The 18383-nt window shown below is 42.9% G+C and overlaps 1 protein-coding gene across 1 annotated transcript in view; it reads right to left on the bottom strand.

Annotated features, from left to right (window-relative positions):
* Positions 1-442: 442 nt before the first annotated feature.
* Positions 443-18383, bottom strand: part of GRK7 (G protein-coupled receptor kinase 7) — a 33386-nt gene continuing 15445 nt past the window's right edge. The window contains exons 4-5 of the mRNA XM_073230435.1: positions 5255-5529; positions 443-832 (exon numbers count right to left, since the gene is read on the bottom strand). Of these exons, the coding sequence (XP_073086536.1) occupies positions 496-832; positions 5255-5529 (612 nt within the window). The 3' untranslated portion in view covers positions 443-495. The remainder of the gene's footprint in view (positions 833-5254; positions 5530-18383) is intronic.

The following is an 18383-nucleotide window of genomic DNA, read 5'->3' as shown; positions in this document are numbered from 1 at the left end:
CTTTTTATAAATATAGAAGCAGAAGAAATGCTGAAAGATGAAGGGAAGAAAGGATATAAACAAAGGAAAACTAAAATGATTATTTACTAAGAATGGCAAATGCTCACTTTCCCAGTACACCACAAAGTTCCATTCTCTGTTCCTAGGACTTTGTGTAATTTTCAGGGATATGATGGTGGAGGGCCCCATGCTCTTAGGTCATCAAAATAAACCTGAGTGTTCCTTTTTCCAGCCCTCAGTGAAAACTGAGACTTGACTGTCTTTATGAAAAAAGAAAGAAAGAGAGGAAGGAAGGAAGGAAGGAAGGGAGGGAAGGAGGGAGGGGAGGGGTGAAAGTGTGTCCTAGGGGTGAGCTCGGTCTATTCTTTGAACTGTTCTATGGTTGAAATGCCCCTCCTGCTTGATCAGTCACCATTCAACAGACTTTTTTTGTTAGAAACATTCAAGGATTATGTCAGCAGAGACTTCTGCTGGCTGGCTGTTAGGGAAAACAACTTATAATAACAAACACATGCCAGACTTGAATGAATTACCCTCCCCGCAAACTGTGGACCTGTTGGGGTCATTCAGTTCTTCAAACAGTCCCGTTTCTATAATCTCTTCCTGCCATGCTATGGGGACAGCACCTGTTGCAAATCTTTGGAAAAACATCTTATCTTTATCATCAAATTCAACTCCCCGAACTTCAGAGAAATCTTCGATTTCAGCGACGTCTTTGGCATAAACCACCAATGGGTCTGGCACAAATGGGGGTTCAACTAGGCTGGCTTCCAGGCGAGGAAAATTGATGGTTTTGAAGAAAGAGTGTTTCCTGGGATCATCAGACTTTTCTCTGTGAAGAAAGGAGATGGTCAGCCTGAGACCCAGTTAACAAACCAAAATAGGAAATGTTCTAATGATACAAAATATGTGGTATTCTTTTTCTACATTTCATTTTAACTGCAGACAATATAATAACATAGTGAATAATTTAGAAAAATAATAACTTTAGAAATCACCCATGATTCCCCATGAGCAGACAGTAGCACTCATTGTTTGCAGACCACCTCCACAAGTAGACGTAATTTTTAGATTTTAGCTTTAGAGTCAAGCAGTTGACGTGACTTTCCTTCTTGGGGAGGGTTACTGACATAAATTGAAGCTGTAAAGCTAATCACTGTGATCTTTTGCACAAGTGACTCAAATCAGTTACGCAATTGGAAGAAGCATGAAGATTATTTTACTCTTGACTCTTTCCTTGGAAACTCTGCAAGGCTGTTTTGGTCCATCATCATATGGTGCACCACAGACAATAGGGGAGGCTATCGGGGGAGGGATAGCCAGACAGGCAGCTGCAGGGGATGCCTCCTGTGTGTCAGAGTAGAATGTATTTCAGAGCATTAACAGGGACTCTTGACTTTATGGAACCCCACACAGTGGGTTTTCTTACAACAGCCAAGGAAGACAAGATACCACATGCCAGTGTGTGAGAACCATATGGTGGGGCTCGGTCTGCCAAGAACAGTGGGTATTGGCATGACCTTGCGTGGTTATTTGCTTTTGTTCTTCTGCATTAACTGATCAGAATAAAACCTGCAATATACTTGAATGGTTTCACCCTTTATTTTATTGGAAAACGCCACAGCTGACTGCATCTGGAGCCCCTGTGAGATGCTCAGAAAAGCTTTGGGCTTCTCTGTAAAATTAACTGACAGACCTATAAAGGCAAAGGAGATCCTTTTCCATGCTGTCTAGAGGAGAAGGGTTTTTAATTTATTTCAAATGCTTGTGAATGCAACCAGGAGGGGGGACTTGACCTCTCCGCTGTGTAACATGCTGTCCAAGCATTTGCTCAGCTTTGGAAGACACCCATCAAATTAATCAAATGTTATCTCACTTGAACAAATTTTTTAAAAATACATAGATTTGTAATGAAGATGTTGGACGGTTTTCTCTTTCATGGAGCAGCTGGTTTTTATATGCCTTTTCTCTAATGTCGTAAACAGTTTTATTCAAAACAGCCACAAAAACAGATGCCTTATAGAAAGGTTTTGCTTTGCTGAAGCAGCTTCAGGCAATGATCCAGTGCTTTCAGGTGGTGTTTTCTTGAAGATGCTTGCTGATATTTCATTTTATAGACCCACAGTGTGCTTATAAAGAATTGAAATAGGTTTTCAGACAAAGATGCCAAGTGGGTGGTGTTCTCTTGAGGGAAAGCATCGAAAGAGAGGGTTTGCCTTCCCCACTGCTTCAGCCTCTGTTGTGTGCCTTCTGATTTCCCTGCACTTGAGAACCAGAGCAGCAGAGATGGTCAGTGGTCACTCTATCCAGTTCCCCTCTCCTTCCTGGGTACACAGAAGACAATGCTAGCCAGCCCCCTCACCCTTAGGCAGGGCCTGAGGACTCACTCTGGCCAACAGAAGTGTGTATGAACTGCCGGGCGAAGTGGGTCACTTCCCGCTGAGGTCACACAGCACTCCTGGGTTCTCTGTGCTCTCTTTCTCTTGCCACAGCAATTGGAAGCCACCAGTTCGAATGGAGCTATCGGATGGAAGCAGCCTGGATCCCAGCCACTGCTCAGAGAGAGGTAATCCGGTTGCTGTTGGACCCGTAATGGACTTTGTGTGAATGAGAAGTAATCCTTTAGTTTGAAGCTGCTGAGACTTTATGATTTGCTTGTCATCATAACATGGCCTACACGTTGGAATCTACACAGGAAAATCAGTTCCACATTTTATTTCACATAGATGTACTGTTCCATCTAATTTCAAAATATTCATTTGTTAGCTACTGGTTATCTGTCATGTTTTGAAAGTTATTACAAATGAATTTTGTCTGTCTATTTTTTTAAAAATCAGGTCAAAAAGTAAAAGCTGATTCCATACTCAAGCATTTTGAGCTAAGGCAGACAGCCTTGTTCTAGAAGCTTCACTGGCAGTTTTTTAGAAGATTGAGAGTAATATGGTTGCCTAAGTTTTGATGCAGTACCAAAAGTCAGTCACATCACTTTATAGCTGTAGCTTTCAAATTTGTATATAATTTTAGATTTTGAAAACTTAATCCAAGTAATTTAAGACATTCAGGCTCATAGTTTAATCAAAATAGTATCTGGTATTTCCCTTAGAACAAATTAATAATTACTATCACTTAATGAATGATTCCTAACAGACATTATACCTAACTTTACATACATTATATTTAAACCTCAAAATATCCATACTGTATTAGTCAGGGCTCTCCAGAGACACAGGACCATCAGGACGTTCAAGGGGTCCAGAATGCACCACAATGGCATACAAATTATTTTGAGCTGAAGGCATTTGTGAGTCAACAGACGCAGGCTAACTCCTTTTATCTGCCTAAATGCAGAGCCTCCCAAAAGAACTCAATTTATACATCCTCTCCCCAGGAGTTCTGGGAGTTTCAAAAATCAGAAAAGATTGACCCATATCACCAGTGACGGAAGTCAGCACCACACATAAATGGACATTGTCACACAACTGTATCTTCTTTCTATTCTTGTAGAGCCCTTTTATCTTTCCTAAGTCTTTGGTTCTCCATAAGTGCCCTTTCCTCCACAATTTCTAATAAGTCATTTGTTTTCCTGAAAGTGTCCTTCTCCCTCTCTCCTGTTAGGGTGGTATATAAGTCCCTAGACATATTTTTCTGTGAACTCCTGTGTAGTAGGTACATAAATAAAAATCTGTTTTTTTTTTCTCTTGCTAATCTCTTTTTTATTTTATTTTATTTTGTTATCATTAATCTACAATTACATGAAGAACATTATGTTTACTAGGCTCCCCCCTTCACCAAGTCTCCCCCACAAACCCCATTATAGTCACTGTCCATCAGTGTAGTAAGATGCCATAGAATCACTGCTGTCTTCTCTGTGTTGTACAGCCCTCCCTATGCCCCCCCACCACATTATACAAGCTAATCGTAATGCCCCCTTTCTTTTTCCCCTCCCTAATCTCTTTTTTAACAGTCTAATGTGCAGGCCTCAATTCCTAAACCTAAGAGAGTAGAGGAAAAGTTTTTTCTTCCTGGCAGTATGTGTGCATGTATATGAGCAAAGTAAGAAGAGACAAAGGCTTATATTAAGGAATTGGCTCACATGACCTTGGAGGCTTGGCAAGCCCAAATTCTGCAATGCTGGGAACCCAGGGAAGACTTTCAGGTCAAGTCCAAAGGTGGTTTGCTGGCAGAATTCCCTCCTCTCCTGGGGAGGTCAATCTTTTTCTATTAAAGCCTTCAACTGATTGGATGAGGCCCATCCATATTATGTAGAATAATCTGCTTTACTCAATACCTATTGATTTATATATTAAGCTCATATAAAAAACATACCTTCACAGAAACATCTAGAATAATGTTTAATCAAATTTTTGAGTACTGTGGTCTAGTCAAGTTGACACATAAAACTCATTGTAATACCCACAAACTCCCATTATATATGTGAATATATTGAGACTCAGAAGATGCAATTCAATTGCTTTGAATACAATGATCAATACAGAGTAGAGCTGCCATGTGAGGCTATGTTTGTGACTCTAAAACCCTTGGTTTTCTCTCTACAGTAATACAGTCACCCATTCCCAAGGGTCTTTTCACAGGCCTAATTTAACTTATCATTTTATTTTTTAAATATCTTGATTTTACTATTCCAGTGTAAGCAATAAAACTTGCCTTTCCTCAAAACTAATTTCAGCTGTATTTAACATAGGTGGCAATATCATATGTACTCACTATCTGTTGATTGACTGAGGGTATTTTACACAGATGTACAAAAGGGGCAGAATTTCCCAGAGATAAGGCCGTCAATACTAATGGTTTTAAGTTTTAATTTTATTCTTTTGTAAATACATAATTCATTCACATGATTCAAAATTCAAAAGATAATTGTGTTATATAGTGAAATCCTCATTTGTATCCTTGTCACCAGCCCCCAACCAACTTACCTTTATTTGAGCCAACCAATCCTATACATCCTTTGTATACTTTGCCCCAAATATGCAATTACTTGAATCCCATATTCTTTTTCTTTTTTTTTCATGTATGATGCTTTACACCTCACTTTTTTACTTAAAAATATTTTTTGGAGATTGTTCCATATCAAGTGCTCATAGTTTTCAAAGTTTCAGAAATACTTAACCATACAAAATGTAAATAATAATAGGGAAATAATACTACTACTTTATCCCTAGGCTTTGTCGCTAATCCAATCACTGTGGACAATGCTGACATCACTAATTATCTTTGTTATATGGCAGTTTACCTGCTTCCTAAGCGTTGCTCTGGTTTCTTAGCCAAGAAGAGTCTGCAAATATCTTTTGCTTCCTCTGTGAAGTTACTGTGTTGGAATCTGACCTCCTCCTTCAAGGTTCTTTGCTTTAAGTCCTCTTTACTGACTTTTTCCTCATATTCTTTGAATGGTGTTCGTCCAGCAACCATTTCATAAATAGTGCATCCCATTGCAAACCAGTCCACAGGATAGGAATAACTCACTTTATCCATTAGGATTTCAGGAGCCATATAACCCTTGGTTCCAGCCTGTAGCACCCCAAAAAAAATAAAATAAAACAAAACAAGAACACTAACATGAGTGTAACAGACACTGCTGATTGTCTATCCAATATCCACTATCCTTTTCTTTTTTTTTTTTTCAAGGTAGGAGAGCCAGGGAGAGGCTTTTATTTAGAAATAAAGTGAGAGAATAGAGCTCCTGGCTCATGCCAGGAGGGGACAAGAGAGTCCCTATCCTTTTCTTTCTTTGTTAGGGGAACCCAAATTAATGGGGGTAACCATGTATTTAACCTTTTCGGTTTCCTGCTTTCCCAGCAGCCTGTGGTGCCATCAGGACAGGCCATGTGATCCATTCTGGCCAATGAGACATAAAGAGAATTGGGCTGGAGTGCATTCTAAAGGGGACAGCTGTGGCTGCTCTTGAAATGGGAAAATCACCCAGCCTCTCTTAGTCTCATTACCTCATCTTGTAGATGAAAAGTTTAAGTGGCTGTCTTAACAATCCCCTAAGCTCTGCCTCTGCATTTTATTTATAGAAAATTAGATGTATCATTTTTTTAAGATTTGAGCACCTTATTGCTAATATTGCATGTTCACAGAATATTAACTGGTCTATGATATTTCTTACTCTGTATGCTCTACATGTATTACTATATGCTCTACATTACATAATGATACTAATATCACATATCTCTGCCTGTGTGTTTCTGCACTGAAAAATTGACACTGTCATTGTAAACTAGAAAATTCCACACATTTAACCTGCTTCATTTAACATGCATGACTATATGTTGTAGGCACACTTCTACTGACAATATATGCCAATTGACCATTGGGTTAAATTTATATACTTATATATATGTAATTTTTCTTTTGTAAAATACACATACCATGAAAATAACCATCTTAATACATTTTAAGTGTACAGCTAAAGATACTAAGTACATTCACATTATTTTGTAACCGATCTCCAGAGCTCTTTTCATCTTGCAAAACTGAAACTCTATACCCTTTATGACTACCCATTGCCCCCACTTCCCAGGCTCTGGCAACCACCATTCTGCTTTCTGTCTCTATGAATTTGGCTACTCTATATGTGAGTGGAATCATGCAGTGTTTGTCTTTTTGTGACTGTGTGTAATTTTAATACATCCGTTCATTCAACAACTACTTAATGAATACCTGCAACAGACATTGCAATTGTAACATACATATTTATATTATGTCTTCATAAAAACTAAGTTACGTTTGGTTGAAGTGTAATGTATAACCTCTGCAACAATTAAAAATGCAAACAAAGAACTCCCTAAAATGACAATGGACTTCTATTAGCATATAAAATGATAATATAAATTATTGGCAGAGTTGTGAGAAACAGACATGCCTTATAAATTGACTCAGACTCTTAGGAAAGCAATAAGACATAGGGAGATAGAAAACAAGATACATCAACTATTCCCATCCTTCAATCAGGTTATTTAACTCAGAAGTACATGCCTCAAAGAAACGACTCAGAAGAAAGAAAAAGGATTGCCTATTAAGATTTTCATAGCTCCATTATTCATAATGGTCACAAGCCGGAAACATCCAAATGCCCAACAACAAAGACCACAGACCAGGACCTACTGTTAAGACCAAGAAATGTATATATGTAATGGATTTCACACATGGGTTAAAATATGTATTTCAGCACATCAAAAAAGATTGGAAAGTGTTTTTAACTGCTCATTACATGATTTTGTTCTAATTGCTTAAATACGTATGTTTTATGTGCACAGTGTATGTTTAGGGATATTAACTTTCATGGATAACAACAGTGAAGGACAAAAATGGCCCAGGCACTAATGAGCAGTAATTGGCCTCTACAAAAACATTCTGGAAGTGACTGGGATTCTGACAAGCTGGGCATGAGTCAGTGTGGGAATGTTCTTTTCATAGAAGCTGATGTGTAATTTGGGTGACCATATGTTCTAGTTTGCCTGGGACAGTCTCAGTTTACATCTGTCACCCTGGCATCTTATTCAGCTTTCCACTTGTTCAGGCGAAAGGGTCTTGTAAGCTCCTTTGAGGCCTAGGGTATAGTCTTACTCATTTCTGTATCTAAACCAGGTACTTACAGCAGGGCCTCATTTGGGGCGTGTCCAACCAAAGTTTGTTAAATAAACAACAGTAAAGATGGTAACTAGATGTTTTCCATTCACTATCCAACAAAAATTTATTGAGCTGTGTCCTATGGTAGTTCTAGGGATACCAAGACATAAAAGGCCTGGTCCCTAACCTTGAGGATTTACAGGCTGGTGGAGACAGGCAGGCTCAAAGGTTAATTCAGTAAAGTGGGGAATATGCCATAATGGGAGTGTAAAACAGCACAGGGAGGCTAGAGGGTGTGTGTGTGTATTGGGGATACTGCATTGAAGAGTGACAGCTAAGCTGAGTCATGAAGGAAGGATCTGTCACACAGGCAAGGTTACCAAGGTAATGAGCATGTGCAGGAGATGGAGTCAGGGAAAATGTGGACTGCATAGGGAACCTGAAGAAATTTGGCATTTCTGGAATATAAAAATCTGTGCGATGAAATGATAGGAGGGGAGACTTGTGGATGAGACTGAGAAATGCTGCATGCCAAGGTAGCAAAAATCCATTCCCAGTTTCCCAGTCCCCTTTGTGACAGAGGCCAGAAGGCTGAGTTCTCCACTGCCCAGCCTCCTTTGCACCATACGGTGTAAGTTCTATTGGAAAGGTGCATATTGTGAAGGTGCTGAGCATTGGGGAAACAGGAAATTAAATTATGTGGAAATACATAAAAGATATAAGATGAAAAAATGGAGCAATAGAGGGATGGAGAGAAACATGATAAGGCAAATCTAATAAAATGTTAATGATACACAATGGAATATTGTTCGGCAATAAAAAAGGACAAAGTACTGATTCTTTCTATAACATGGACAAACCCTGAAAACATATGTTAAGTGCTAGTCATAAAAGGCTACATATTGTGTGATTCTCTTTAGACACAATGTCCAAATAGGCAATTTCATAGATCCATAAAGTAGATTAAAGGTTACTTAGAGTTAGGAAAGGGCCATGGAAGTGACTGCTAAAGGATAAGGGGTTTCTTTTCTGGGTGAAAGAAACACTCTAAAAGAGTGATAATGTTTGCATATCTCTGTGAATATACTAAAGACCACTGAATTTTATACTTTAAATGGGTCAGTTTTATGATATTTAAATTATACCTCAATAAAGCTGTTTTAAACATCAGTGGTAACGAGGTATTGGGTATACAAGTGCTTCCTGTGAAATTCTTTCAACTTTCCTATGTGTTTGAAGGTTTTCATAACAGAATATAGTGGGGGAAAAGGAGTGAGGGAAGGGGCATTGATGCCAGGCATTACCACACTGGCTGCTAGTTTCAGGCACAAGGGACTCTTCTGGAAGGGTCACAAGGAGGACCCAAAGGGGAGAGAGGGGGAGGGTAATCTAACTGCCCAGCTCCCTCCCAGCTCCCATTCCATTAGTCAAGGATTACCCAAAAGTTAACTTATTTAGATTTCCAGATATGTCACCCACATACTTAACAGCTGCCTGGACACCAGTCCCATATCCCTCAGTATGGTATTTCATCCAGTTCTAAAAACAGAGGAACAGCTTGGCCTAGAAGTAGTGCCAGCAGTATAGTGTCCCAGAGAGAGAAAAGGAGGCAGCAGAGGGACTGTAAGAAGATGTGTGAGGCTCGTGGCCTTGTACACCAGCTGGATGACATTTCTCAATGATGTACTTTAGGATGGGACTGTTTTCATCCAGCTGGCTGCTGGCTGGCTTCTCAGTGCAGAAACTAATGGCTGTCAGTAGTGGAAATTTTTCCCATATTATTTCTTTGTCATTTTCTCCTTTTCATTTTCTTTGCTCTCTTTTTTTGAAATCCTGAAGTTATCCTTTATGCTTCTTATCTTTCATTCTTATTTTACATCTCTTTGTCTTTTTTCTTTTCCCGGGAGACTTCCTCTATTTTTTTCTTCCAATGCTTCTGTTTTTTCAAAAAAAGGTGTTCTGTTATGGGAAATTTCAAGCATATACAAAAAGAGACTAGAATAATATCCAGTGTATGCGACACCCAACTTTAACAAAACACAAGGCCAGTCATGTTCCATCTGTGTCCCTACCCACTCCCGCTGCCACAGATTACCTTAGATATCATATAATTTGTAAGTATTTCACTATGAATCTCTAAAAGACAAGGTCACTTAAAAGAAACAAAGCTCTTACCATTAGCTCACTGTAAAAATACCAACAGTTCTTTACCATTATCAAATATCTAGACATATTTGCACTTTTCCAGTTGTCCTATAAACTTGTAAATAGTTTGTTTAAATTTGGATCCAAATAAGGTTCATACAATGTGATTGATAGGTTTCTTAAATCTCTGTGAATATATGTTTCTTCTCTTTCTGTCTCCCCCATACTTTGAAAATTTTTGATGGAGGAAACTGGCTAAACTGTAAAGTTTCCCACAGTCAGATTTTATGGACTGCATCCCTACAGTGTCATTTAATATGTTCCTCTGTTCTTTGTGTGTCCTCTAAATTGATAATTAGATCTAGAGGCTTAATCCTTCTGTTGAACTTCTCATTTCAGCACATGTATTTTTTTATTAACATGTAATTAATATAGAATAATGTGCACAGATCTTAGATATTCTGCTGATGAATTTGATAATTGAATACACCCATGTAAATACCACCCAAGCAAGATATGGAACATTTCCATCTACTGAGTGCCTCTTTCTAGTCCATTCTCCTCCCTACTTCCCAGGCAACCACTTTCTGATTTCTGTCACCATAGATTAGTTATGTCTATTCTTAGATTTTATGTAAATGGAATTGTATGGTGAATACTCTTTTCTTAACATAATGTTTTAAGATTTATCCATGCTGTTCTGCAAACGTATTTCTGTATTTTTTATTTCCACATGTGCTCGTTGTTCTTCTTCTTCCTTGTTTTATAATCTGTTTTTGTTTTATGGATTCAATATCTTCTCTTAAATTCAAAAGATATTAATTATAGGTTTTAAAACATGTTTTCTTCTACTTCCTGCATTGTTCCTGTTTCTACAAGTTTCTTCTGCTTTGGCATTACATTTCATTTTGGAAAGTCTTTTTCTTTTTTTAAACAAATGATCTTGACTATTTCACATTTAAGATCTTTGACTGTTCGTATTTTAGAGTGCAAGACCAAAAGGCTGACAAGAAGATCTCAACTGACAGGCTTCACTGTAGAGTGAACCTACTAAGCCATTTCAATGAGGACCCCACCTGTGAGTTTGTGCAGACCTTTTCTGTTAGGCTGTTCAGTCTCCCAGAGAGCACTCCTCCACTACCCCACCTGAGAGGTGTCAGCCTGCTTGCCCTCATTTTCAGAGATAAGGTGGGGAAGGTGCTGAGAGTCTCCCTATATGTAGTATTTCACTCTTCCCAACTCTCAGTCCAGTTTCTGTCTGGTTCAGTCTTTTCTGCTGAGGTGCGAGAGAAATGAAGAAGGACTACAAACCACATCCAAATGCAGTCCAGATGGTGGTGATGGGTAAGTTCCACTCAGCAACATCTACGGTGTCCTTGTTCCATGTGTGGTATCCTTCCATTGAGCAGATTTCAGACGTGAGTGACTTTAAAGATTAAAATCACTAACCAGGACACCAGATAGACATCAGTTGCTCAGAATAAGGTGTAGGGTGAAAGTGGAGAACATGCCTTGTTCTGAGCAAAGGATTGTGAGACACACACTGGGAGAAACATTGGAAATCATAATGGTCAATAATTACTGAGTGCTTATTACATGCTAAATATTTTTTCAAGGGCTTATGTGAATTTGTTTAATCTTCATGATAACCCTATGAAATAAAAACAATCTTATTGCCCATTTTTCAGATTAGAAAAGTGAGGGAGGTTAAATCTTGCCCAAGGTCACCCAGAGGCCTGCGCTTGGAACCACTACATTCCATTGCCTCTATGAAAGGAGGGAGGTGAGGTGGCTTTTTCTTCCCTTCCAAGTTCCTTTAGGGTTTCTTTTCTCCCTGTGGGTAAAATTGTAGCATTTCCAGATTATCTCCCTGGCTTTAGTACTTTTGCATTATCCTCAGGGGTGGAGAGAAGTTAATCTCCAGTCAATGGGTAATTACCTGGACAAGGAGGGTGTGTCTGAACCTGAGAGTTAAAAGGGAGGGGCTGGTTTACTTGCTGGCCTATTCCTGAGTAGAGGAGAGAGACGCCCCTAGATTGCAGTTTGTAAGCAATAAACGGGTTTTAAACTTTGTTTTTCCCTTTGACTGATTTCGGTTTTTAGAGGTATTTTGCCCCCGGATTTCCTTTCCCCAGATTTATACCTGGTGGCAGTCAGCAGGGTGCCTCAACCCAAAATCTGTCTTAATGGGTGCCACCTTTGGGAGGGCTGCTCCTGTAGATGGTGGGGAGGCCCCAGCGGATGCAGCGGCAGAGGGGGCCACTCCACCTGTTATTATCCCCCCAGCTGTGGGGCTTCCAATTTCGGAATCCCTAGTGGGAAATTGGTCTAGGGTAAAGTACCTCTTAGAGGGGTGGGACATTCTCCAGAACTGAGGAAGGGTGGAAACACTGGAAGCTGCAGAGTTAGCCCTCTGTGAGTTGGAAGACTGCTTGGAGACCATAGGGGGTCGTGTAGCGGCTGGCATTGTAGGGTCTCTTTTCATCCAGATAGTGGAAAATGTTATACAGGAGAAAGAGGATTATCGAGAGGGTTAGCGAAGAGAGAGAGGGACTTAGGGGGAGAAAGACACACTTCAGCATCTCTTGGAGCTGGGCGATAACCTGTGGGAGGCTATTAAAGAAGAGAGACAGTTACTGAAAAGACAGGTCATGCTCCTAGAAGACTCCTTAGCGGCAAGGGGTTGGCAGCAGGAAGAGCCACCTTGCAGGAGGCCATGGGGAGGGGGAGGAAAGAGGAGTGCCCTCAGCCCCAGAAGTGGTGGAGGAGGAGCCGTTGGTGGAGGAGCCCAAGGGAGAAGAGGAGGCGGTGGGGCCATTGGCGGACGTGCTCCCCAGGCCACAGCTGGAGGTACCATCTTCTCCTGTTTTAAAGGCCCGCCCAGCTGTAATTAAGAAAATAAAAACGAAACAACCGTGGGCTCCTCAGGCGGAGGTTGCCCCCTCCCCAGGTTGTGGAGCACTCCATGCTCTGCCCCTATACCCAGGATGAGCTGGTGGACATGAGTGTCCAGTATAGGCAGAAGCCATCTGAATCTCTGCCCATATGGCTTTTACATCTCTCGGATGTGGGGGTGGAAAACATTGTTGTGTTGGGTGCTGAGATGAGCAGAATGGCTTCCCTGACGACTCACCCTTCCTTCCAGCAGCAGTTGCAAAATGCCCATCATGCCTCAGGGAATCAGACACTCGTGGAATGGTTGACAGCTGCCATTAGGGCAGTTTGGCCTGATCAGGGTGATTTACCATATTTTCCCAGTAGTTGGAAAACATATGCAGAGCTCCAACAGGTACTGCGGGAATTGGGTATGAAAAATATCATCTATAATATGGACCCCCAGGGCCCTGATAAAGAGATGTTCGCTATAGGAATGAGAAACCTGGTGCTGCATACAGCTCCCACATCTCTCTTTGGGTCCCTAGTGACTACTCTTGCTCCCCCACCTAGGGCAGCCCATAAATGAGGGTTGGGGGAGCAGATCTGGGGGAGGTTGAAACAATAAGGGCACAGAGGGAAGTACAGGCCACGACTGAGAGGAGAAGTGCAAAAGGCCCCGTGAAGGTCTCCAGGACCCAGATGTGGGTTGATTTGATAAAGGCTGGGGTAGTGAAAGAAAAACTCGATGGGCAGCCCAATAGAATATTGTTAGAACTGTGGTACCAATGAAAGTCAGAGCAGCAGTTCCAGCGGCTCAGGTCCAGGACATGGAAATCAGAGTCAAGGCCTCATGCCCGGCCTGTGTCCCTGCAAAACTTCCTGGGAAACAGTACTCAGGATTCACCTGAGCCCTCACCCCCACAGGAGGACGAATGGGCATTGTGGTTCAACTGAAGGGGGTGTCAAAGTCCCACCTTGGGGGACATGGTGGGGACTAGAGGCCACATGTAGAATCAGCAATTCATTGATTCCCCTGTGAATGTACAACATGTCCTGGCACTGGTGGACACAGGAGCTAAGTGTTCTCTGATTCATGGCAACCCCGAGCGTTTTCCTGGAACCCCTGCTGTGATAGATGGCTATGGGGGTAAGGCAGTTAGAGTGAAGAAAGCCCAAATCCCATTGGGAATAGGGCATTTACCCCCAGATGAGTATACTGTGAACATTTCTCCCATCCCTGAATATATTTTGGGTGTAGATATCCTGCAGGGCCTGTGGCTGCTGCAGGTGAGTTCAGACTGAGGGTGCATGTGGTAAAAGCAGTTCTGAGGGGACATGCTAAGCAGCCACCTGTAGCTCTGCCTGTACCTCAGCAGGTGATAAATATTCAGCAGTATAAATTGCCTGGGGGGCACAAGGAAGTTGGAGAAACTCTACAGGAGTTGGAGGGGTTGGGCATCATAAAGCCCACTAAGTCCTTTTAATTCCCCAATGTGGCCAGTGAAAAAGCCAGACGGCTCCTGGCGTATGAGTGTAGATTACAGGGAATTGAATCAAGTCACACCCCCTTTGCATGCTGCTGTCCCCTCTGTAGCAGACATTCTGGACACACTCAGCCATGAACTGGGAATGTATCATTATGTAGTAGACCTTGCTAATGCTTTCTTCTCTATTGACATAGCACAGGAAAGCCCGGAACAGTTTGCCTTCACATGGGAAGGCCAGCAGTGGACACTCACTGTCCTTCCACAGGGATACCTCCACATCCTCACCAGCTGTCATGGACTTGTAGCCCAGGACTTGGCCACATGGAAGAAACCACAAACAGTGTGGTTATATTACTACATTGATGCTATTATGCTCACATCTGATTCTCCTTCAGATTTAGAAGGGGCAGTTCCTAGACTGTTGCAACATCTACAGGAAAAAGGATCGGCTCCAAGCACCAAGGTTCAGGGACCTGGTTTATCTGTGAAATTCTTGGGGACTGTCTGGTCGGGTAAAACTAAAGTTATTGCTGAAGCAGTTATAGACAAAGTCCAGGCTTTCCCTACCCCTACCACTGTGGCAGTATTACAAGAGTTTTGGGGTCTTTTGGGCTACTGGAGAGTGTTTATCCCACACTTGGCACAAATTCTGAAGCCCTTATACAGGTTGGTATGAAAGGGCATCAGGTGGGACTGGGATGAGACATGTGCAGCTGCTTTTACTGCTGCCAAGCAGGCAATCAAGGCTGTATAGGCCTTGGATGTAATGGACTCATCAAGACCCTGTGAGCTGGATGTTCATGTAACTGAAGATGGTTATGGATGGTCTTTGGCAGCAGCTTGAATGGACACACCAACCTATTGGATTCTGGTCACAACTATGGAAAGGAGCAAAGGTCTGGTATGCCTTGATAGAGAAGCAACTGGCTGCTGTGTACCATGCCTTGCTAGCTACAGAACCCATCACTGGAATGGCCCTGATAAAGGTCATAACCACCTATCCCATCGCAGGGTGGGTGCAAGACTGGACCCAAAAGCCACAGAGTGGTGTGGCACAGAAACCGAAACTGGCCAATGGGGTGCATATTTATAGCAGCACAGCGCCCTCTCTACTAGCCCCTTAAGTGGAGAACTCCAGCGCTTATTGGGGCCAGTGACCTGTACCAGTGGAAAGCAGGAACAACTTGCTTTTGACCCATTGGTGGCCAAGACTCCTTTTCAGGAGGGAGAAGCCCCTATACCTGAAGATACTTGGTACACAGATGGCTCCAGTCATGGGCAGCCCCCGAAGTGGAGGGCTGTGGCTTTCCATCCTAAGACTGAGACAATATGGATGGAGGATGGAGAGGGAAGAGCATTCAATGGGCTGAGATGCAGGCAGTATGGCTCGTGATCACCCAGGAGCCTTCCCCCATAGTTGTCTGCACTGACAGCTGGGCCATCTATCGGGGCTTGATCCTGTGGCTACCAACATGGTGCCATGCCAACTGGAGGGCTGGTCACCAGCCCCTTTGGGAAGAGTTGTGGCAAGACCTATGGCCCTCTGGTCAGACTAAGACTGTTACCATCTATCACGTGACTGGCCATTTGCCTTTGGCATCCCCAGAGAATGATGAAGCAGACACACTGGCCCAGGTGTGCTGGCTAGAAGGAAAGCCTGCCTCTGATGTGGCCCAATGGCTACACCAGCGTTCGTTGCACATGGGGGAAAAGACAATGTGGGCCGTAGCCTGTAGGTGGGGCTTGCCATTGACCTTTGAAGAAGTTAGCAGAGCCTGGTGTGCTCTAAGAGGGACTTACACTGAGTCCCACAGCAACATGGGACCACAGTAAAGGGGCCAATACCCCTTGTCAGGTGGCAAATAGACTATATTGGGCCTCTGCCCACATCAGAAGGATATCGGTATGCCATGACTTGTGTGGACATGGCTACTGGACTATTGGTTGCTTTTCCTACATGTCGTGCAGATCAGCAAACCACCCAAGAGGGCCCTGGAGCATCTCTTTGCAGCCTATGTCCAGCCACAGGTGATTGAGAGTGATCATGGCACCCACTTTACTGGAGACATTTTACAAGAATGGGTGCAGCAATTAGGAATAAAGTGGAAATTTCGTGTACCATATAATCCTACTGGGGAAGGCATGATAGAGAGGTACAACGGTTTGTTGAAATCTGGCCTGAAGTCAGACACCAATAGTCTACAGGGTTGGTTAGTTTGCCTATGGACAGTGCTGTGGTATTTGAATGAGAAGCCACATAAAGGAGCTTTGAGCCCTGTGGATATGCTCACACACCTTGCCTCTCCTGTACAATTGTACATCCAAACCAAAGAAGAGTTACTGATGCCAGAATATGGCCAGCAGACCAACATCCTGCTGCCAGCCACTACTGCATTAAGCCCTGGAGACACTGTTGAATGGACCTGGCCCTGGACATTTCGACACATAGACCAGAGATGGCTGGAGCTTCTGGCACCTTGGGGAGAAGACCTGGAAGCTGGCCTCCTGTGTATTCCTGGAATAACAGCTGAATGGCCCCTAAAGGTCATGGTAGTATACCCAAAATGTCCAAGAGGTAAGAGCATCTTGTGGGGAAGTTTTGTTTTATCTTTATGGCCAGTACACGTAACTCCTGTAGCCCTATATATTGACCCATCTGTAACTCCCACAGGGAGGGGGGTGAAGGTCTGGTATACTAGACCAGGACAAGATCCCATTCCTGCCACTGTTCTATCACAGGACCACTCTTGCATGCATCCTACCTGATGGACAAGATTTGCCTATGCTGGTGTCATTAAAACATGTATCTTATAGCCCTTAAGGTTATTTTCTCCTACAGTCCTTGTGGCCTGAATGGACCCCCTGGGTGCAGCTGTTGCATGACGATTGCTCTGAACCCTCGGCTACTGCCCGCCTATGGAATGGTTGAGCTATGGACTTTATCTTCCTAAGACTTTTGAACCTAGCCAATCCTCTGGCTTGAGGGTTGTCATAATTTTATTGCTGTTGCTATTGTTATTCATTAGTCTGGTCATAATGCTCCAGTTTTCTCGCCCAGGGACCATTGTGGAAGAAGGGGAATGGGTAGATTGTAAAGTGAGATTTCTGGAGGGGTGGCCTATGGGTAAAACTGTGACATTTCCAGAATATCTCGCCTGGTTTTAGTGCATTTGCATATCCTCAGGGGTGGATAGAAGTTGTCTCTATGTCAGTGGGTAATTACCTGGGCAACCGAGGGCATGTCTGAACCTGAGAGGTTAAGGGGAGGGGCTTGCTTGCTTGCTTGCTTGCTTGCTTGCTTCCTCTGGAGCAGGGGAGAGAGATGGCCCAGGACTGCAGTTTGTAAGCAATAAACAGGTTTTAAACTATTTCTCCCTGGGACTGATTTTAGTTTTTAGAGGTGTTTTGCCCCAGAATTTCCTTTCCCTGGACTTACACTCCCCTTGGAGTCCCCTCCTTCCTTCTCCCCACCTGGCAAGTAGTAAGTCCTCGTCTTGTCCATTCCTGCTTAAGCTGCTTCCCCTCCCTTTTCCCCAGTGGGCTTTCCATTCTTTGCGGGCATCTCTGCTCATCAGGCTAGCTGGGCTGTTCCACACTACAGAGGTTGCTGGGAGATGGGGACCAGACCCTGAGCCATGCCCTGGGACCACCTTTCTTCCTCCCCAAGGAAATAAAAGAAGAATGAGCCTACCATCTTTACCGGGCTATCGGTCCTTGCCGTGATGGAAAGAGCATGAGACAACATGCAGAATAGCCTTAGACTCATTCCAACTAACACGCAGGAAGAAATTTACCTCTTGCTAAAAGACAGAAAATGCCAACAATGGAATTTTGAAGGGCATCACTTCCTTGAAGACTGGAAGTATTTCACAGAGAAGAATGGAATTAGAGGCGCATGCCAGAGTCTAAGCACCCAAATTCCATCACAGCCTCCAGCTGAAGAAATTAATTGCCTGCCCTTTATGCCATTTGTCTTCTGCATGTGAACTGCCTCCTCAGAGTGGGAGGAGGGAACGGGCCAAGCAGCATGGGGCAGGGTCCAACCACGCCGACCTCGTGGCTCTGTTAACTCCTGAAGTTACAAAGGGCCCCCGCACGTCAGTCTCTGTGTTGTCAAAACAGTCGCTTTCAGCCCATGTGACAGAAACTGCCATTGCCATGGTTACAGGGATCACCCAAGTGTCAGCAGCAAGAGAACTCTTAGTGGAGGTGTTTGCATGTGGATTTTTAATTTTTTTTCGCTTCATTTTGTTTTGCTTTTGGTTTTATAGTGCCCTTTGG

The sequence above is a fragment of the Manis javanica genome, chromosome 3 (genome assembly GCF_040802235.1).
Source record: "Manis javanica isolate MJ-LG chromosome 3, MJ_LKY, whole genome shotgun sequence".
NCBI classification, from domain to species: Eukaryota; Metazoa; Chordata; class Mammalia; order Pholidota; family Manidae; genus Manis; species Manis javanica.
The sequence above is the reverse complement of the archived record's forward strand: the minus strand, read 5'-3'. Positions and strand labels throughout refer to the sequence as shown.